The 22,468-nt window shown below is 40.8% G+C and overlaps 1 protein-coding gene across 4 annotated transcripts in view; it reads left to right on the top strand.

The window, feature by feature from the left end:
• The window catches only part of LOC130274353 (fibrocystin-L-like), a 191,926-nt gene that overhangs the window by 67,771 nt on the left and 101,687 nt on the right, over positions 1-22,468 (top strand). For all 4 annotated transcript variants that reach the window (XM_056522599.1, XM_056522598.1, XM_056522600.1 and 1 more), the window contains 8 exons: positions 6,095-6,249; positions 8,872-9,029; positions 12,889-13,033; positions 14,013-14,170; positions 15,311-15,433; positions 18,750-18,849; positions 19,247-19,366; positions 19,810-19,971. In XM_056522599.1, coding sequence (XP_056378574.1) covers positions 6,095-6,249; positions 8,872-9,029; positions 12,889-13,033; positions 14,013-14,170; positions 15,311-15,433; positions 18,750-18,849; positions 19,247-19,366; positions 19,810-19,971 — 1,121 coding nt within the window. The remainder of the gene's footprint in view (positions 1-6,094; positions 6,250-8,871; positions 9,030-12,888; positions 13,034-14,012; positions 14,171-15,310; positions 15,434-18,749; positions 18,850-19,246; positions 19,367-19,809; positions 19,972-22,468) is intronic.

Here is a 22,468-nt window from a genome sequence, read left to right on the forward strand (position 1 = left end):
TGTGGCTCCTATCGTGGCTTTAACCAAGAAGAATGCCAATCCTAAGTCCTGGTCTCCTCAAGCGGAAGACGCATTTAAACGGCTCAAGTCTGCCTTTTCTTCTGCTCCCGTGCTCTCCAGACCTGACCCATCTAAACCCTTCCTATTGGAGGTTGATGCCTCCTCAGTGGGAGCTGGAGCGGTCCTTCTACAAAAAAATTCTCCGGCGGAGAGGAACTACTCCATCGGGGATCGAGAACTACTGGCCATTAAATTGGCACTTGAGAAATGGAGGCATCTGCTGGAGGGATCAAAATTTCCAGTTATCATTTACACCGATCACAAGAATCTCTCCTATCTCCAGTCTGCCCAACGGCTGAATCCTCGCCAGGCCAGGTGGTCGTTGTTCTTTGCCCGTTTTAACTTTGAAATTCATTTTCGCCCTGCCGACAAGAACATTAGGGCCGATGCTCTCTCTCGTTCCTCGGATGCCTCGGAAGTAGAGGTCTCTCCGCAACACATCATTCCTCCTGACTGTCTGATCTCCACTTCTCCAGCCTCCATCAGGCAAACTCCTCCAGGGAAGACCTTCGTTTCTCCACGCCAACATCTCGGGATTCTCAAATGGGGTCACTCCTCCCACCTCGCAGGCCATGCGGGCATCAAAAAGTCCTTGCAACTCATCTCTCGTTTCTATTGGTGGCCGACTCTGGAGACGGATGTTGTTGATTTTGTGCGGGCCTGTACTGTCTGTGCCCGGGATAAGACTCCTCGCCAGAAGCATGCTGGTCTCCTTCATCCTCTGCCTGTCCCCGAACAGCCTTGGTCTCTGATTGGTATGGACTTTATTACAGACCTACCCCCATCCCGTGGCAACACTGTTGTTTGGGTGGTCGTTGATCGATTTTCCAAGATGGCACATTTTATTCCTCTTCCTGGTCTTCCTTCAGCGCCTCAGTTGGCAAAACGGTTGGCCCACGCAGATCGTCTCGGATAGAGGCGTCCAATTCGTGTCAAAAATCTGGAGGGCTCTCTGTAAACAACTCAAGATTAAATTAAACTTCTCTTCTGCTTATCATCCTCAATCCAATGGGCAAGTAGAAAGAATTAACCAGGTCCTGGGTGACTATTTACGGCATTTTGTTTCCTCCCGCCAGGATGACTGGGCAGATCTTCTACCATGGGCCGAATTCTCGTACAACTTCAGAGTCTCTGAATCTTCTGCTAAATCCCCATTTTTCGTGGTGTACGGCCGTCACCCTCTTCCCCCCCTCCCTATTCTCTTGCCCTCTGGTTTGCCCGCTGTGGATGAAGTGACTCGTGATCTTTCCACCATATGGAAAGAGACCCAAAATTCTCTTTTACAGGCTTCATCTCGCATGAAAAAGTTTGCCGATAAGAAAAGAAGAGCTCCCCCCATTTTTGCTCCCGGAGACAAGGTATGGCTCTCCGCTAAATATGTCCGCTTTCGTGTCCCCAGTTACAAACTGGGACCACGCTATCTTGGTCCTTTCAAAGTCTTGTGCCAAATTAATCCTGTCTCTTACAAACTTCTTCTTCCTCCTTCTCTTCGTATTCCCAATGCCTTTCATGTCTCTCTCCTTAAACCACTCATCATCAACCGTTTCTCTCCCAAACTTGTTTCTCCCACTCCTGTTTCCGGTTCTTCTGACATCTTCTCCGTGAAGGAGATACTGGCCTCCAAGACGGTCAGAGGGAAAAAATTATTTTTGGTTGATTGGGAGGGCTGTGGACCTGAAGAGAGATCCTGGGAACCTGAGGACAACATCCTAGACAAAAGTCTGGTCCTCAGGTTCTCAGGCTCCAAGAAGAGGGGGAGACCCAAGGGGGGGGGTACTGTTACGCCGAGCGCTCCGGGTCCCCGCTCCTCCCCGGAGCACTCGCAACATCCTTGCTACTGCAGAGCCCCGGTCAGATCTACTGACCGGGTGCGCTGCGATACCGCCCCCAGCCGGGATGCGATTCGCGATGCGGGTGGCGCCCGCTCGCGATGCGCACCCCGGCTCCCGTACCTGACTCGCTCTCCGTCGGTCCTGTCCCGGCGCGCGCGGCCCCGCTCCCTAGGGCGCGCGCGCCGGGTCTCTGCGATTTAAAGGGCCACTGCGCCGCTGATTGGCGCAGTTGGTCTAATTAGTGTGTTCACCTGTGCACTCCCTATGTATACCTCACTTCCCCTGCACTCCCTCGCCGTATCTTGTTGCCATCGTGCCAGTGAAAGCGTTCCCTTGTGTGTTCCTAGCCTGTGTTCCAGACCTCCTGCCGTTGCCCCTGACTACGATCCTTGCTGCCTGCCCCGACCTTCTGCTATGTCCGACCTTGCTCTTGTCTACTCCCTTGTACCGCGCCTATCTTCAGCAGTCAGAGAGGTTGAGCCGTTGCTAGTGGATACGACCTGGTTACTACCGCCGCTGCAAGACCATCCCGCTTTGCGGCGGGCTCTGGTGAAAACCAGTAGTAACTTAGAACCGGTCCACTAGCACGGTCCACGCCAATCCCTCTCTGGCACAGAGGATCCACCTCCTGCCAGCCGAATCGTGACAGTGCATACCACATACGTGCATCTAAGTGGTGTACCATTTTGTTCCTGTTAAAGTCTTTAGGGCCTAGATACTGTGAAAGGCCAGGCACAAGTACTCACTGGCTGATGTTGTAGACAAATACTGTTTTAAGCATACTGGAGCGTATTGTACTCCCCTCATATGCGCACTTATTATGTCAGGCAGAGAAGTGCCAGGATGAGCAGAGAGAAGTGGCAGAGGCCTAAATCCTTCAGGCAGAGGTTGCAGCAGACTAGGGGTGAGTGGCAGCAGGAGTTGCAGCGAGAGGCCTGAGCTCCCAGTATCAGCTAGCTGTTGTGTCTCTATCAGCAGGGTTCAGGGTCCTGAAGCACATGCAGAGGAACCTGAGGAGGACATCAGTGATGTGCAGACATCAACTCGATGATGATGAAGCCGATCGCTCTTGAGAGCTGGGTGAAGAAGGGGCTTCTTCATTATCAGGAGAAGAGGGTTGCAGGTTGCCCTTGAGGCAGCAGCGGAGCCAGCAAGGTGGTAGCATGGTTGACAGTCAGCATGGTGGCAAAAGTGGAAAGTATTATTTCACTAACCCAGCACACACCCTATGCGTGTCACAGCAAGGCAAAGTGTTCTACACCCCTATTGAGGCTCGTGTAGGCCAGAAATAGCCGTTTTTAATACAAATTCACCACAAATAAGTTCGGACTGAACCAAATTTTTTCAGGAAATTCGGCGAATCGGCGAATCTTTTCAAAATTTCTCTCATCTCTAATTAAGACATAGCGAAAACAGAAAGTTACACCATGCATGTTTGATGGAGTATAGTAAATCCAATATATGCCACCTTAAAGGGGTACTCCGGTGAAAAACAAAAAATTTTTTTAAGATCAACTGGTGCCGTAAAGTTAAACAGATGTGTAAATTACTTCTATTTAAAAATCTTAAGTCTTCCAGTACTTATCAGCTGCTGTATGCTACAGAGGAGGTTCTTTTATTTTTAAATTTATTTTCTGTCTGACCACAGTGCCCTCTGCTGACCCCTCTGTCCATATCAGGATCTTTCTGGAGCAGGAGAGGTTTTCTATGGGGATTTGCTCCTGCTCTGGACAGTTCCTGGCATGGACAGAGGTATCAGCAGAGAGCACTGTGGTCAGAAAGAAAAGAAATGTAAAATGAAAAGAACTTCTGTAGTTTACAGCAGCTGAAAAGTATTGTAAGGATTAAGATTTTTAAATAGAAGTAATTTACAAATCACAAATATGGACATTTATCAACGTGTTTAGTCAGGTTTTCTTTACTATAATTGTCGCAAAATTGTCGCAACTGCGACTACGCAATTTTTCGTGTGACATTTTGACTGGAAAGCGAGAAAAGCAAGTTTTCCAAAAATAACTACGTAGTAATAATTTAAAAATGGACTACGGGTAGTCAGGTATTTATTAACTGCGACAGTCGCAACTGCGCAAAGAAGTTGCAACAGGGTTAAAAATTTACTAAATTTACTCCAGCTCAAACATGGAGCAGAAAAAGCTACTACCAAAGTAAAAAAGGAAAAATTGCTTACGTGAAAGAAAATTATCAACAGGCTGAAACCAGTTGATAAATAAGTCACACATAAGCAAAAAAAAAGTAAGGAAAAAATTACAAAAAAAAAGAATACATAAGCAAACATTGATAAATGTCCCTCAAAGTGATTACCATAGGAGAAGGTGGAGCCAGCACTAAGTAAAAACATTCCTTTAATTAAGTCATAGTAAAAGTCAATACAAAGGCAGGAAAAATGAGCACTAGGACAAAAGTGCATTAGGTCATAGTGGAAGCACCTCTGAAAGCCGACGTGTTTCAGGCCGATTGGCCTTTAGTCATGGCATGACTATGAGTCCTGCCATGACTAAAGGCCAATCGGCCTTAAACACATCGGCTTTCAGAGGTGCTTCCACTATGACCTAATGCACTTTTGTCCTAGTGCTCATTTTTCCTGCCTTTGTATTGACTTTTACTATGACTTACCGTATTTTTCGCCCTATAGGACGCACCGGCATATAAGACGCACCCTATTTTAAAGATGCAAAATCTAGAAAAAAAAGATTCTGCACCAAACAGTGATCTTCAACCTGCGGACCTCCAGTTGTTGCAAAACTACAACTCCCAGCATGCCCGGACAGCCAACGGCTGTCCGGGCATGCTGGGAGTTGTAGTCTTGCAACATCTGGAGGTCCACAGGTTGAAGACCACTGGATAGGAGGTAGTACTCATTTGTCCCTGCCGCTCCGGACCCGGTGACGAGCGGTGACGGGTCCGGAGCGTCCCCGTGGTGTTCCCGACACTCCGGACGTCTTCTTCCCCGAGATCCACGCTCTCCGTCATCACGTCGCTACGCACGCCGCTCCTATTGGATGACGGGACGGCGTGCGCGACGACGTGATGACGTCAAAGGAGAGCGCCGGCCATACAGGGGATCCCGGCCCGGAGCAGACACCGAAGAGGCAGGTAAGTTACTTCCCGGTGTCCTGTAAGCTGTTCGGGACGACGCGGGACGATTTCACCGTGGCGGTCCCGAACAGCCCGACTGAACAGCCGGGTTAGTGTTATTTTCGCATCAGATGCGGCGGTCAGCTTTGATTGCCGCGTCTGAAGGGTTAATACAGGGCATCACCGTGATCGGTCATGTCCTGTATTAGCCGCGGGTCCCGGCCGTTGATGGCCGCAGGTATTCGCCGTATAAGACGCACCAACTTTTCCCCCCCAGTTTTGGGGAAGAAAAAGTGTGTCTTATATGGCAACAAATACGGTAATTAAAGGAATGTTTTTACTCAGTGCTGGCTCCACCTTCTCCTATGGTAATCACTTTGAGCTTTGAGGCTGACCATGCATGTGCCGAAACAGGTGAACTGAATTCCTACTTCACTATTTTAGTAATTTACAAATCTACTTACATTTTTGGAACCAGTTGATTTAAAAAATGTTTTCCACCAAAGTACCCCTTTAAGGGTAAAAAATAATATATCATAAATACTGTAGCTATACAGGTAAGATCAATACAGTTAGTACAGTAGAGTAGCCCCAGGAAAATGCATTTCCCCACATTCACATGTACAGTATACACCCTAACAGCTGTTAAAGGGTGCTCCTAGGGGCGGATGTAAGCCGCCAGAATTTTTCCATTTACCACTATGACTGTGTAAAGGGAAAATGGGATTTGGAGCTCTCACCCCTATAAGAACATGTACGCCTGTGATGCCATGATACATAGGGAAACAATGCTAAGATAGTCTGACGTGGCTCCAAAGTACAACTTTACTTTCAGAATGTCTTCCCCCTTTCAGTTTTTTTGATGCAGGTTTCGAAGCCAAAGCTGGAATAAGATCATAAATAGAGAAACATTATAACAGAAAGACAGATTTTTCCAGTTAAAATTTAACTTTTAATTTTGAAAAAAATAAAAATAAAATAACTGTTTAAAAAAAAACAGAATTTGGGAGCATACCTTTTAGCAATTGTGCTTGAAATATAAATACAGTATATTGATGTATCCTTAGTACTGTTCTACATATAGTGAACATCTCATCTTTTTTCAGCTGGACATATACTTGTATAGATTTGCTGCAACTTGTTAAAACCAAATACTCGGGCAGAAATTTCAAAGTGCTGTACATCAACCTAATGTCAAGCCAAGAGTATTATTTGGACGTCCTGTACATTGGTCAGATCTTAACTACAAATGGTCCAATTGGTAAGTCACTGTGGACGTTGTACACACAAAATGTCAAATCATTACTTCTTTTTAGCTTAGATCCTTACAGGGGTCATTCCATCAATATATACAGGTTTCCAGGCCTGGACCAGAGTCAAGAGCCAATAACAGGAATTCTCCTGAATGGCGGCCATACAACACTACTATACATGTTTCCTGCTGTAGGTGTTGAGCAATAGTGTTGAGCGGCATAGGCCATATTCGAATTCGCGAATATATGGACGAATATTCGTCATATATTTGCGAATATTCGTGTTTTATTTTCGCATATGCAAATATTCGCGCATGCGGAAATTAACATATGCGAAAATTTGCATATACAAAAACCCGCACACGCAAAAATTTGCATATGCAAATTTTTGCATATGCGAAAATTCGCACACCAGTCTCACACACTAGTATTAGAGCCTTCTTTACACCACACAAGCTGGAAGCAGAGAGGGATGATCACTGTTATGTGTACTGTGAAAAAAAAATAAAATAAAATAAATAAATAAATATTCGTAATTACGAATATATAGTGCTATATTCGCGAATATTCGCGAATTCGCGAATATGCGATATTCGCAAATAAAATTCGTATTGCGAATATTCGCGAGCAACACTATTGAGCAACTTCCCCAGAAAAAAATCTGCTAGATCTGCTACAATCAGCCAGATCCTGCATTGCCTCTTATGGGAAAAATAGTTGTCTGTCTGTGGTGTGTTGACTTCCCAGTTGAGGTCAAAGCCAAAAATATGCATTAAAATGCGGATGATATATTTTATCTGTCACTTGGAACATGCAGCGTGATCTGTGGGCAGAAAGTTATAGAGCAGGAGGAGCTGAGCAGATTTAGGCCATGTTCGCATGTTTTGGTTCCGCCTGTTTTCTGAAAAAAAAGTCAATTTTTTGTAGCCAACTTTTACGCAAAAAAACATTTATTTATGTGTAGTTTTGTGGGGAAAGAGTTACTATAACTTACCATTTATTGATTTAACTCTCCACTTATTCTAGGCTTAGGAGTCCAGTTGGTGGAGTTGACAGCATTTCCTATTTGCATACAGAGATAAGTGTCAGTCACTTATTAGGACCACTCACTGGACTTCTATACCCAAATTAAACGAAATAAACATATAAAATGCAAATGATTAAAAAAAATATATTCAAAAAATCTATATATCAATCTTCTAATCTCCTCCTGCTCTATAACATACTGCCAACAGATCAAGCGTTTAACATTACAGACTTCCTTTTAAAGGAAAAAAAAAAAAAAAATTATATATATATATATATATATATATATATATATATATATATATACACACAGTACAGACCAAAAGTTTGGACACACCTTCTCATTCAGAGTTTTCTTTATTTTCATGACTATGAAAATTGTAGATTCACATTGAAGGCATCAAAACTATGAATTAACACATGTGGAATTATATACATAACAAAAAAGTGTGAAACAACTGAAAATATGTCATATTCTAGGTTCTTCAAAGTAGCCACCTTTTGCTTTGATTACTGCTTTGCACACTTTTGGCATTCTCTTGTTGATATTCAAGAGGTAGTCACCTGAAATGGTTTTCACTTCACATGTGTGCTGGTGTGGAGGAAGAGGTGTGATGGTGTGGGGGGGCTTTGATGGTGACACTGTTGGGGATTTATTCAAAATTGAAGGCATACTGAACCAGCATGTCTACCACAGCATCTTGCAGCAGCATGTTATTCCATCTGGTTTGCGTTTGGTTGGACCATCATTTATTTTTCAACAGGACAATGACCCCAAACACACCTCCAGGCTGTGTAAGGGCTATTTGACCAAGAAGGAAAGTGATGGGGTGGTGTGCCAGATGACCTGGCCTCCACAGTCACCGGACCTGAACCCAATCGAGATGGTTTGGGGTGAGCTGGACCGCAGAGTGAAGGCAAAAAGGGCCAACAAGGGCTAAGCATCTCTGGGAACTCCTTCAAGACTGTTGGAAGACCATTTCAGGTGACTACCTCTTGAAGCTCATCAAGAGAATGCCAAGAGTGTGCAAAGCAATAATCAAAGCAAGGTAGCCAGAACCTAGAATATGATATATTTTCACACTTTTTTGTTATGTCTATAATTCCACATGTGTTAATTCATAGTTTTGATGCCTTTAGTGTGAATCTACACTTTCCATAGTCATGAAAATAAAGAAAACTCTGAATGAGAAGGTGTGTCCAAACTTTTGGTTTGTACTGTATGTATATATATATATATATATATATATATATATATATATATAGTCCATGATCTCTTATCTACTTATCTAGAGTAATAGTGATCTGGAGGATCTAGTCATCTGCAGATGGCATACTGATTTCTATGGACCCCAGTGTAATGGTGTGATGCTTCATAATGTGGACGTCCTGGCTGCTTTCTTCCATCATAACAGCCTGGATGACCCTGATGTTAATTATTACTAGTAATCGTTCGATCAATAGAACTTAACAGATCTGAACAGTTGTTTTACGCATTTTTGGGTCTAATGACATTTGCATTGTTTTTAATAACCATGTCACATATGGGACAATTGTTTTTATTTCCTTGTATGACCATTGTCTATCACTGTTATATATTGTAGTGAATAGGAGGAGACCTGCTTTGTCAGAAAATGGAGTCTTCATCCAGGATGTCAGTGTGACCAAATCTGTTGTCACCTCTGAAAGCCAGTATACCATTACTATTACCCCATATAACTGTGGGTACAATTTTCCACTTTTTGCGCCTGCATTTTCAGAGGTAGGTAATGGGATGTGTAGATTTTTTTTTACTGTGAGGAACATAAGTAAAAAACTTTATAAACACAGCTTTATAAACACAGCAAGGACCTCTGTTTGGATACAGAGCTATATCTCTTTTTATTTCTTTCCCACAGCCATGGCATCATATTGGCATGTGGCACCACCACAAGCATCTGTGGGAGGTGTCATCATCATGGCCTGGAGAAGATCTGGAACATGTTCCCTACCAGGCCACTTTTTATCTGATGTTTATATGGCTATCCCCTGATGAACCTCAATATATAAGGGGGAAGTGGGGAAACATGTTGGGGCTATTTTTTTTTCTATACACAAATTGTTGTATCTGGTCTAAACATTTAATATTGATGTATCCATTTTTTGATATGTAATGCACATCACTGTAATGCACTGATAGGGTGATCCTATTGTAGGAGTCCGAGAATGTTTCCTGTGTATTACATACCATGGGGGAAATTTATCAAAACAAGTGTAGAGGAGGAGTGGTGCAGTTGCCCATAGCAACCAATAAGATTGCTTTTTCCATTTTTAAATAGACCTGTGAAAAATGAATGAAGCAATCTGATTGGTTGCTATGGGCAACTGCACCACTCTTCCTCTACACAGGTTTTGATAAATCTCACCCCATATCTCTTTGTGTATATAACCCACATATCCATTTGGGCGTGCAAACATGGAGGATAGAAATAATTTATTGTATCTTTAATTTTCATATATGCACAAGTTCCTGATGTGCACATTTTTGGCTTAATATGCTAATGTATTTTGAAAATTGGATGTACCTCAGTAATACTAGCTACATCTGTATAGCTATAATAGGATACTGATTGGCAGAAAGCAATATGGCCTTGGTATGCATCTCTGTGGTCTGATTTCAAAGAATATGCATTTATCTGCTTCACATTTATTAGCTCTATCTGATTGTATTGAAATAGATTTACTCTACATTGGTTCTATAGTAAGGTGCATCTGTTAAAATATTTTGACATGTTGTCTAGAGATGTAAAAAGTTTATATCGCACCTAGTCTCAGTCCTGAGACCAGCTGCGGTTACGAGTTACAGCCGGGTGAAATGCACAGCAGCAGGTGCCTCTCTCTTTGGCTCAGTGAACTTGATGTAGTGGCTGGCTGGAGAGTGAAGAGCACTGCTGCTTACTTCACAGGGTTAGAACTCGTGATCACAGCAGATCTCTGTCAGTGACAGTAACACTTTAAGTATTTTATTGTCATAGTGATGTGTCCCCAGTCTAAAACTATATAGTTCTACTAACCCACCACAAATGGAAAAAAGTGGTTGTACACTACAGTGGTGAAAATTTGAGGCCTACTGAGTGATCTTATACCTATTTAAAGGGGTTATCCAGGAAAACTTTTTTATATATATCATAGTTACATAGTTACATAGTTACATAGTTAGTACAGTCGAAAAAAGACATATGTCCATCAAGTTCAAACAGGGAATTAAGGGGTAGGGGTGTGGCGGGATATTGGGGAAGGGATGGGATTTTATATTTCTTCATAAGCATTAATTTTGTTCCAGGAATGTATCTAATCCTGTTTTAAAGCTGTTAATTGTTCCTGCTGTGACCAGTTCCTGAGGTAGACCGTTCCATAAATTCACAGTCCTCACGGTAAAGAAGGCGTATTGCCCCTTGAGACTAAACTTTTTCTTCTCCAGACGGAGGGAGTGCCCCCTCGTCCTTTGGGGGGGTTTAACCTGGAACAGTTTTTCTCCATATTTTTTGTATGGGCCATTAATATACTTATATACGTTTATCATATCCCCCCTTAAACGTCTCTTCTCAAGACTAAACAATTGTAACTCCTTTAATCGCTCCTCATAGCTAAGATGTTCCATGCCCCATATTAGTTTAGTCGCGCGTCTCTGCACCCTTTCCAACTCCGCAGTGTCCCTTTTATGGACAGGTGCCCAAAACTGAACAGCATATTCCAGGTGAGGCCGTACCAATGCTTTATAAAGGGGGAGTATTATGTCCCTGTCCCTTGAGTCCATGCCTCTTTTGATACATGACAATATCATGCCGGCTTTGGAAGCAGCAGCCTGACATTGCATGCTATTCTGTAGTCTGGGATCTACAAGTACACCCAGATCCTTCTCTACCAGTGACTCTGCCAGTTTAATCCCCCCTAAGACATACGACGCATGCAGGTTATTAGTACCCAGATGCATAACTTTACATTTATCCACATTGAACCTCCTTTGCCAAGTGGATGCCCAGACACTTAGTCTATCCAAGTCATCTTGTAACCTATACACATCCTCTATAGACTGTACTGTGCTACAAAGCTTGGTGTCATCTGCAAAGATAGAAACAGAGCTGTTAATACCATCCTCTATATCATTGATAAATAAATTAAACAGCAGCGGGCCCAGTACTGAACCTTGGGGTACACCACTAATTATCGGGGACCAATCAGAGTACGAATCATTGACCACCACTCTCTGGGTACGATACATGAGCCAGTGTTCAATCCAGTTACAAACTAAAATTTCCAAACCCAAAGACCTTAACTTACCTGTCAGACGTCTATGAGGGACAGTATCAAATGCTTTAGCAAAATCCAGAAACACTATATCCACAGCCATTCCTCTGTCAAGGCTTCTACTCACCTCTTCATAAAAGCAAATTAGATATCAACTGGCTCCAGAAAGTTAAACAGATTACTTCTATAAAAAAATCTTTATTTATTTATTTTCAATTCCATTTTTACAAAAAAATATCATAGACCATTCATAGAATAACAAAAAATATGTATGTATTTTTTTTCTCTCCTCGGCTCAGGGTGGGTGTGGGAGGGGGGGTTAGATGGGGGGGGGATAAGCATATCTATTAAAAAATCTTAATCCTTTCAGTATTTATGAGCTGCTGAAGTTGAGCTGTTCTTTTCTGTCTAAGTGCTCTCTGATGACACGTGTCTCGGGAACCGCCCAGTTTAGAAGCAAATCCCCATAGCAAACCTCTTCTACTCTGTGCAGTTCCCGAGACAAGCAGAGATGTCAGCAGAGAGCACTGTTGCCAGACAGAAAACAACAACTCAACTTCAGCAGCTGATAATTATTGAAAGGATTAAGATTTTTTAATAGAAGTAATTTACAAATCTGTTTAACTTTCTGGAGCCAGTTGATACAAAAAAAAAAAAGTTTTTCCTGGAATACCCCTTTAATTTTTTTTATTTATGTGTACTAGGGAATATATATATATATATATATATATATATATATATATATATATATATATATATTTTAAGATTAAGAGTAATAAAATGTAGTGATTTGTTAAACAAGGGTTGAAGGTTGCAGTGAACATAATGGTCTCATGTTTTCTGTAAGAAACTGTGATCTCTGGGATGAAGACCCTTCTGGACAGACATTGCAGTGATTGCAGCTGAATATAGCATAACATGGCGACCAAAGTGGGAGATGCATATTTACAGCCCCAGCCTATTCAGATTCTATTATTGGTAATCTGGAAACACCTTTTCAGTTATCTCAATACGTTGCTGTCTACATGCCTGCTACCATTAGGACAGTTCTGTAGTATGGCACCCATAGAGATTTATGCAGAGACATACGGAAGAATTTTCTGTTGTAACCTGCATGAATTGTGCCATGTTACGTCTGATGCTATATTACACATAAATACAACACCATATAAAGGCCCAACAATGTCTCTTCTCATAAAGCCGCCTGCCTTCATACTTCCATTCTTTACTGACTTCAAGAAAGGATGAATTTACCGATATGTCTAAATGGTTTGACTGCAGGTGGCTAATGCTAATCCTTATCGATATTTACTGTATTCTACCTTTTTTCATAGAAAGTTTTCAATAGCTCAAATTCAGCAATCTATTCCATATCCCCTGCAACACAAAATGTATCAGTCCAGATAAACAGAACCCAGGTGGCATCCCCTCCCATTGGAGGAACATTCGGTATTCAAGCTTATGGAAGACAGATAAATGGTATGGTTACATCTCGTTATTTAGTTGGACTTAGAGGGACATATTTATCAAGACATTGTTTACCCTTTCAAAATGTATCAGAGACAGGTTGGTCTGGCACTAACATGACTAGGGTGAAATGGCTACTGGAGGATGGCAACAGTATAATCCAGATAACAGATGGCAAACAGTGGTCCAATGCCTATAAAGATGAAATAGCAGAGTGAATATAGAAAACAGAGCAGCACTCACCATTCAACTTCAGCTTTTATTCAAGCGTGTGATGACATCAGGTGTGTGCCCAGGTGGAGGCAGAGAGCAACGCCGGGACAGACTGTTTCACGCTATCACAGGGCTTCTTAAAGCTGGTGTACACCGGCTTGAAGAAGCGCTGTGATAGCGTGAAACAGCCTGTCCCGGCTGGGCACACACCCGATGTCATCACACGCTTGAATAAAAGCTTAAGTTGGATTGTGAGTGCTGTCCTGTTTTCTATATTCACTCTATTGTTTACAATTTAATGGCATAAATATATTGAATAAATATACCACTTTGGTGTCATGTTTAAAAAAATCACAAAAAAAAACAGTTCCACAATTTCTGACACATAGGAGTGTAATAAAAGGGGATGAAGTGTCAGTGTTGTGATTCATTCTGTTATTCAGAATATAATGTTGTATGCTGCCACACAATACTAAAATACCACCATTCATTACCCAACAGGGGTTTACAATATGGCAGTGTAACATTCGTATACAGTGCCTAAATACATGTTAAATACATGTAATAGTGTTATATTATTAATAGTAGGATTTGTAGTGGTCAAAAGCCTCAGGGGACAGGCACTTAGTGGTAGCACCCCCTTCAGGAGGGGTAATTAATGTACCATGTACACACCCCTAATGCCAGCCTTGATAACTGGTAAAACCAATGTTACTTTTCATGATAATATCGCTTATGACAATCAGTCAATAACCACGTTCCTTTGGTTGTTCTACAGATCTTGCTGTAGACAGCTCAACTGCTGATCTACAATACGCATTAGAGGGAATTCCAGAACTAGGCCAAGTTTCCGTACTTTCAAGAAATGGAGACTGCAGAGGATACACATGGCAAGTAAAGTTCTTAACAGCTGCAGGATACCAGCCACTGCTACAGGTATACAAGTCATTCAACTATTCAGATATGGAGCTCATCCAAACCCTTTCATGGCTATTAGATCCGCTTGACCTAACAGCCATAGCATAAGCATTCAGCAGTCTACTATTTTTTGTTTCAATTTTAGAAGATATGGCAGAGCTGGCAGGTGGAAAAAACCTTTCATCATGTGGCACAACTTATTAGTCTTATCACTTAAAGGGGTTATCCGGCCATAGAGCAATACTTGCATTCTATGCGGGGCTGCATCTCCAGTCTCGGAAAGCTCTTTGTTTCCGGGATTGGGGACATGATGTAACACCACACCCCAGTCCCGTCACGTCCACAGTCCCAGAAACAAGGAGCTTTCCGAGACTGGAGACGCTGCCCTGCATAGAATACAGGTGCTGCACTGAGATCGTGGGGGTCCCAGCGGCGGGCCCCCCCCACGATCAGACGTCTCATCCCCTAGCCTTTGGATAGGGGATAAGATGTCTTTGGCCTGATAACCCCTTTAAGACTGTATCTAAACCTACCTAACAATTATAGCTCGGCTGTCCTTTACTCTGCTGTCCCAGAGTGGCTTGCTGGTGGCCCCAGTGAAAATTAGCTCCTCAGGCACATTCCCAGCTACAACTCTTTAGCTACAATCCTGCCTGCTACATTGTCTCTTAGAGTAACTCCAGTTTCACAGCCGTATGGTGACCTTACTCCAATTCAATTAAACCATTAAAGGTTCAGATGTTCCAGCTATTATACTAATGTTAAAATGTGGCCATATTGGCAATGCAAAAATGCAGACTCATACAGTTAAATGACAAAAACAGTTCTGCTAAATCTATATTTAGGAAGTTATGTATCCTGAGCATACTCATGTAAACTATTCTCTTAATAATTTTGGTGGTCTTTTTCACAGAGATGAACAATAGTTGAGCTAATTTAATGTAGATAATTCACTTGTGGCATGAGTGGAATTAGCTTCTTATAGCTTAGTTATGTCCCAATGGAGACATAGTATTGTGGAGGGCTCCTGCCAAAGTGAGGTTTGTGAGAAGGACATTCTTTAGCATTTTGTTTTCCTTTAAAAAATACACAAATATATATTGATTTCAGGTAACACAAAAAAAAAAGAAGTTATTAATTCTTGGCCTTGGGTCTTAGGTAAATGATTCCAAGGTAACTGGTATTCAAGCCTCAGTGTCCACAGTAAAGGTAACCAGCGGAGGATTGTTTCGTCAACACCTGCTTGGAGATCTTGTGAGAACATTAAACAAAATGCCACAGGTATGTAACATTTACATGGATTAATACATCATTAATACTTATAACGATGGTGCTGTAAGAGTAGAGCATTATTCCTTTACTTATGTAGGACTAGGATGCCACTTATCAAGCTTTTATTTACATCTTGTAGATATGCCACGCAATTCTATGGTGCAAAAACTACTTTAATCCCTTTATGGTGGATGTTTCTGCAATTTTCTAATAGTAGTATTGATAGTGCAATTTTTTTTTTAGTAATTTACTTCCTTTTGTGTTGTCGCCCATCTACAGTTCTTTGCAACAAATCTGTCTAGATCAGTAGGAGTTGACAGATCATTCCGTATATGTCATTCAAGAGTCCAGGAAACAAGGCTTAAAGGGGTACTCTGGTGGAAAACATTATTTTTAATCATCTGGTGCCAGAAAGTTATACAGATTTGTAAATTACTTCTATTAAAAAAAAAATCTTAATCCTTCCAGTACTTATCAGCTGCTGTATAATACTGAGGAAGTTCTTTTCTTTTTGAATTTCCTTTCTGTCTGATCACAGTGCTCTCTGCTGGCACCTTTGTCCATGTGAGGAACTGTCTGGAGCATGAGATGATTGCTATAGGTAATTGTTCCTGTTCTGGACAGTTCCTGATATGGACAGAGGTGTCAGCAGAGAGCACCGTGGACAGACAGAAAATAAATTCTAAAAGAAATGAACTTCCTCTGTATTATATAGCAGCTGATAAGTACTGGAAGGATTATGATTTTTAAATAGAAGTAATTTACAAATCGGTTTAACTTTCTGGCACCAGTTAATAAAAAATAAAAAAAATGTTTTCCACCGGAGTACCCCTTTAAAAGTATATAAAGGGGTTTTCCCACTATGGACGTATATGCCTTATCCACATGATAGGGTGTCTAATGGGACAAGAGATGTTGCTTGAGAATAAGGTCTTAAAGAGAAAGTATCACACAATTAATGTGAGCGGGCAGGGACATAAAAATGTAGCCGCAATATTAAAAATGGATAAAGGGGTCATGTTATTGGAAAACTAATATATATATATATATATATATATATATATATATATATATATATGTATATATATATATTAATATTGTAAAACTTTTTATTAATAATGTATTTTAAATAGTATAATTTATAAATTGAGATTTATTTTAACTACTGCTAAACTTTATTAACTATTTTTCCATCATTATTTAGGTACTACTACTACTCCCAGCATGGAACAGACACAAGTGGCACACTTTATATTTGGCACTGAGAGTTGTGATTGGCCGGCACCATCTGTCCATTCACCACTCTCAGCGGCAAATATGAATCAGTGATGTGAAGCTCTATTCGCTTCACTGGACGGCCGGAGTTCATAGTAGGGATTGCGGAGCGCTGCAGAGTGCCACCCGCTTCTCAGAATTATAGGTCCAGATTGCAACGGGTCTCAAGAATGAGACCTGGTGTGATCTGTCCTTTACTGCAGGTACTACAGTTCCCAGCATGGAACAGCCTCTGTTCCATGCTGGGAGGAATAGTTCTGCATAAATAATGACGGAAATATAGCTAATAAAGTTTAACAGTAGTTAAAATAAATCAGTTTCTAAATTACATTATTAAAATACATTAAAAATAAAAAGTTTTACAAAATTAAAAAATTATATATATCTTAGTTTTACAATTACATTCTACTTTATCAATTTTTTATATTGTGGCTACATTTTTATGTCCCTGTCTGCTCACATTAATTGGTACCTGATTTATAAAAATTTATAAAAAATTTGGTTTTAAAAAAATATTAATTTTTGTTCCCTATAATTTTTTGACATCCCTACTGCATGATTTATTTATTTAATTCTGAGCTTTAAAAAGCTGTGAATCATACCTTTCCCCTTGCTCACATTGTGTGAGCTCCCGGCAGGAGAAAGTGAGCGTTCCCCAGCAGGGGCGACGTACCTAAAGCCTGCGAGAGCTGTGCCCTGCCATGCCCCGCATGCACTTCCTGAATTTTGACTTCTGCAAGTCCAGGTGGAGATCAAATTAACTGTTTGGGAACAGAACAGAGCCACCTAGTGGCTGTTTTTTCAATCACATTAAAAACATATAAAGGTTCAGAACTTTAACTTTTAAGTGTCTTATAATAACATAAGGAACAATATTTTAAAAGTTTATTTTGGCGACAGGTACACTTTAAAGTAACCTACAAAGTTTAATCAAAAAAGCTAACTCCATTCCTTTTTAGATTGCTAAAGTAAAAAACAAAAGAGCCAGCAAAAAGACCAATGTTAAAACCTGCATTTTTTATTCACTCCAGTGAAAAAAAGCCATAGTCTCAACTCGAGGTAGTTTTTTTTAAAACCACCTCTGAGCCCAAAATAACTGAAAAGCGCCAAAAGGATTAAAAAAGAAACTCCAAACTGAAAAATGCCAAGTGGATATGGCATTTTGCAGTTCCCTATTGACTTTCAGCTAACATCTGTTTGCGTCCTTTCTTCAAGGAAAAAACTCTGTGCGGCAGAATGGGCATTTTTGGGGCGTTTTTGGCTTAAAACCCTTAGTGGAAGTCTAGCCTAAAACTTGTCCTTTATTTTATTTTTTTCTTATAGGACAGGGGAGGTGTTTGCCCCATTTCTATTAAAGGGGTATTCCAGGGGAAAACTTTTTTTTATATATCAACTGCCTCCAGAAAGTTAAACAGATGTGCTATTTACTTCTATTAGAAAATCTTAATCCTTCCAGTAGTTATCAGCTGCTGAAGTTGAGTTGTTCTTGTTTCTGAAAACATTGCTCTCTGCTGACACCTCTGCTTGTCTCCAGAACTGTCCGAAGCATTAGAGGTTTGCTATGGGGATTCGCTTCTACTCTGGACAGTTCCTGAGACAAGCGGAGGTATCAACAGAGAGCATTGTTGTCAGACAGAAAAGAACAACTCAACTTCAGCAGCTGATAACTACTGGAAGGATTAAGATTTTTTAATAGAAGTATTTATAAATCTGTTTATCTTTCTGGAGCCAGTTGATGTAAAAATAATTTTTCTCTCCTGGAATACCCCTTTAAGGCTGGGATCACACCACTTTTTGTTAAATACGGCTTGGTCGACCACGTTTTTGCCTGCGGTCGGAAAACCGCATACGGCCGAAAACTAAGCCGACCGGAGGCTGCGGTTCACTCCGGTCGGCTCATAGACATACATTAAATACGGTTCCCGAATACTGCTGAATGCGGGTGCCATGATTAAGCCCCGCCCCCCTCCTCCCAACCTTATACGGGAGCCGTATTTAACAAAACGTGGTGTGAACCCAGCCTAACAAATGTGTGTTTAATATATTATAGGTTGAAGTCTACATAAATGGGATTCCTTCAAAGTGTTCTGGAAACTGTGACTACACCTGGGATGCAAAACAAACACCAGTTATCTATTCCATCAATACAGGTAAAATGGCTTTGGAGATTCCCCTACCAATTAATCAACAATTTTTGAAACATTTGATTGAAATTGATTGAAATTCCCATACACATTGGATTATGGGCTGATCCTACCAAAAAACTATGGATTTGGCCAAGACTTATCTAATGTGAATGTCCACCTCAACAACATGGCCTAACTATGCAATTTTTACCAAAGCTTCCACAATGCTTTCCTACTGCATAATGGGAAACATAATGTAACTCAAAATCAGTATAAAGACATGGCAAAGAAATTACACAGAAATTGGGTATAATATCTACAAAAGGTCCAAGTGTGGACTGCTGTAGCTGTGTGTTGAAAAGTGGAGCTCTCCTTTAAGAGCCATCCATTAAATTATGTAAGTAACAATTCTTTTTCTCAGTTGTTAGTGGAGAAAATGAATTACTGAAAATAAATGGGACTGGATTTTCTGGCAATACCAGCAATGACACAACCTATGTGACAATTGGAAATCTCACTTGCACCATTCTTGCCATCACTGGTAAGTTCATTTGCACAGTAAAAAATATACAATACACTACAAAGGTTTTCTTGTATTATATCGAGGTATACATATACTGTGTACATATATATATATATATATATATATATATATATATATATATATATATATATATTGACACCCAACCCAGGCCCCCCCTGGAGAGTCACTAGATAACAGCAGGTCCAGATCTGGCAGACTTGGCCTAGCAATGTATTACATGATCCCCTTTTATATGAATAATCACCTTGTAATACTACATTACCCATGTAATGGCCACTATGAGTGGCTGGTCTCTGCTGATCAAACTGATCACCAGGGTCGCATCCTTTTATTAACGGATCTCATGTTGATACCTTTAATGATACTTGCATTTAGACTATTGCACAACATGTTTGTTTTGACTCATTTTGCTCTTATTTCTGTGTGTGTTTTACATGAAGATAATGAGATACAATGTCAGGTTCCAAAAGCAAGTGCTGGAATATTCCCCATCTCTGTATACATTGCTGGACTCGGATACGCAATATCACAAGGAGGAAACTTGACTTTTACCTACCATATTATTGTCTCTTCAATCATACCATCGTCTGGAAGCCTTGCAGGTAGTTAAGGAGATTTTTTATTTTGTACTTTAGATATCACTTTTATAAAGCCCTATAAAATAGGCTAAGCAAATGTAGAAGAACCAACGTCAGGTTCCCCCAATATTAACAAAAACTGTGTGCATGTGGCTGGAGACAGACAGAGACACTGCTACATAGACACTGCTGAAAACTAGGTAATGTTATATCTCACTTAGCGCTGAATTTACAGCTTACATTACTCAGTGCTGCTTAATAATGTCTTACCCTGCTGATGTTTCTAAAGGCATGTTAGCCATAGCTATCTGCAGTGTAAGTTAGATATTATAGCAGCTATCTGCAGTGTTAGACATCATAGCAGTTAGTCTACACCTACAAGCCCAGGTAAAAAAAAAAGCTGTTGAAAAATGCATATAAAACATAAATAATGGCTGGAAATAATGCTACCCTTCATATGTACATACACATAAAAGTTTACCCTGAAAATGTAGTTATATGAAAGTACACATACATCTTACGTTCATTGTGGTTCATTAATACCATTTTGTTTGTACTCATGTTATTATGGCCATTGAAATCAACACCTCCATGTTATACGGAGTTATAATGCATCACCAATAGCACTTACAATGGGGCAAAAAAGTATTTAGTCAGTCACCAATTGTGCAAGTTCTCCCACTTAAAAAGATGAGAGGCCTGTAATTTTCATCATAGGTATACCTCAACTATTAGAGACACAATGAGAAAAAAAATCCATAAAATCACATTGTCTGATTTTTAAAGAATTTATTTGCAAATTATAGTGGAAAATAAGCATTTGGTGACCTACAAACTAGCAAGATTTCTGGCTCTCACAGACCTGCAACTTCTTCTTTAAGAGTCTCCTCTGTCCTCCACTCATTACCTGTATGAATGACACCTGTTTGAACTTGTTATCACTATAAAAGACACCTGTCCACAACCTCAAATTGTCACACTCCAAACTCCACTATGGCCTCTTTGGTCTTCAAAGAGCTGTCAAAGGACACCAGAAACAAAATTGTAGACCTGCACCAGGCTGGGAAGACTGAATCTGCAATAGGCAAGTAGCTTGGTGTAAAGAAATCAACTGTGGGAGCAATTATTAGAAAATGAAATAAAACAAGACCACTGATAATCTCCCTCGATCTGGAGCTCCATGCAAGAACTCACCCTGGGTGTCAAAATGATTACAAGAACGGTGAGCAAAAACCCAAGAACCACACAGGGGGACCTAGTGAATGACCTGCAGGGACCAAAGTAACAAAGACTACCATCAGTAACACACTACGCCGCCAGGGACTCAAATCATGCAGTGCCAGACGTGTCCCCCTGCTTAGGCAAGTACATGTCTGGGCCTGTCTGAAGTTTGCTAAAGAGCATTTGGATGATCCTGAAGAGTATTGGGAGAACGTCATATGGTCAGATGAAACCAAAGTAGAACTTTTTGGTAAAAACTCAACTCATCGTGTTTAGGGGAGAAAGAAAGCTGAGTTGCATCCAAAGAACACCATACCTACTGTGATGCATGGGGGGGGGGGGGGGGGAGAAGCATCATGCTTTGGGGCTGTTTTTTTGCTAAGGGACCAGGACATCTGATCCAAGTAAAGGAAAGAATGGGGCCATGTATCATGAGATTTTGAGTGAAAACCTCCTTCCATCAGCAAGGGCATTGAGTCTTTCAGCATGACAATGATCCTAAACACACTGCCCGGGCAATGAAGGAGTGGCTTCGTAAAAAGCATGTCAAGGTCCCGGAGTGGCCTAGCCAGTCTCCAGATCTCAACCCCATAGAAAACCTTTGGGTATACCTATGATGAAAATTACAGGCCTCTCTCATCTTTTTAAATGGGAGAACATGCACAACTGGTGGCTGACTAAATACTTTTTTGCCCCACTGTATATGGAAAGTGCCCGCACATATACAGATGTGCACTTTATTGATTTTTCTCTAAACTTGACATATATGTGGCATGATATGGCCAACTTTGGATTAAAAAAAATGGAATCATTTAAGTGTACTTGCCATTAAAAAAAAAAAAAAAAACTTTTAAAAACCTGCATGCTGTTGTTAGATTACCCCTTAGTGTTGAGACAAGGTGATGTAAGTGCTCTTAGAGTTCCCTTCATGGTATACAGCTATTTCTCATTTTCTTCATTTCACGGGATCGGACTGGAGCTTGGCTGTTTGGCAGAAGTACACATACATGAACTTCCTTTCCCTTACTTCTCTGACCAATCACAGCACAGAACATACTTCTCTCTCCATGACAAAGTGCTGCAGAAAGTACTCTGGACTAAACAGGTTTCACTGTGTTGGGCTGGGGATTTAAACAGTACAATACTAGATGACATGTGGGGAAAGGAAGGGTTACTGAGTCAGTGGGTTAACTAGGTGCTGTATAAGAAAAAAAAAAACAACAACAGCAGCACAGCAAGGAAATGGTTACAGAAATATACTAAAACACAGGAATGGGAGTTTACAAACCTAAAATTCCAG

The sequence above is a fragment of the Hyla sarda genome, chromosome 5 (assembly GCF_029499605.1).
Source record: "Hyla sarda isolate aHylSar1 chromosome 5, aHylSar1.hap1, whole genome shotgun sequence".
In the NCBI taxonomy this organism is placed as follows: domain Eukaryota; kingdom Metazoa; phylum Chordata; class Amphibia; order Anura; family Hylidae; genus Hyla; species Hyla sarda.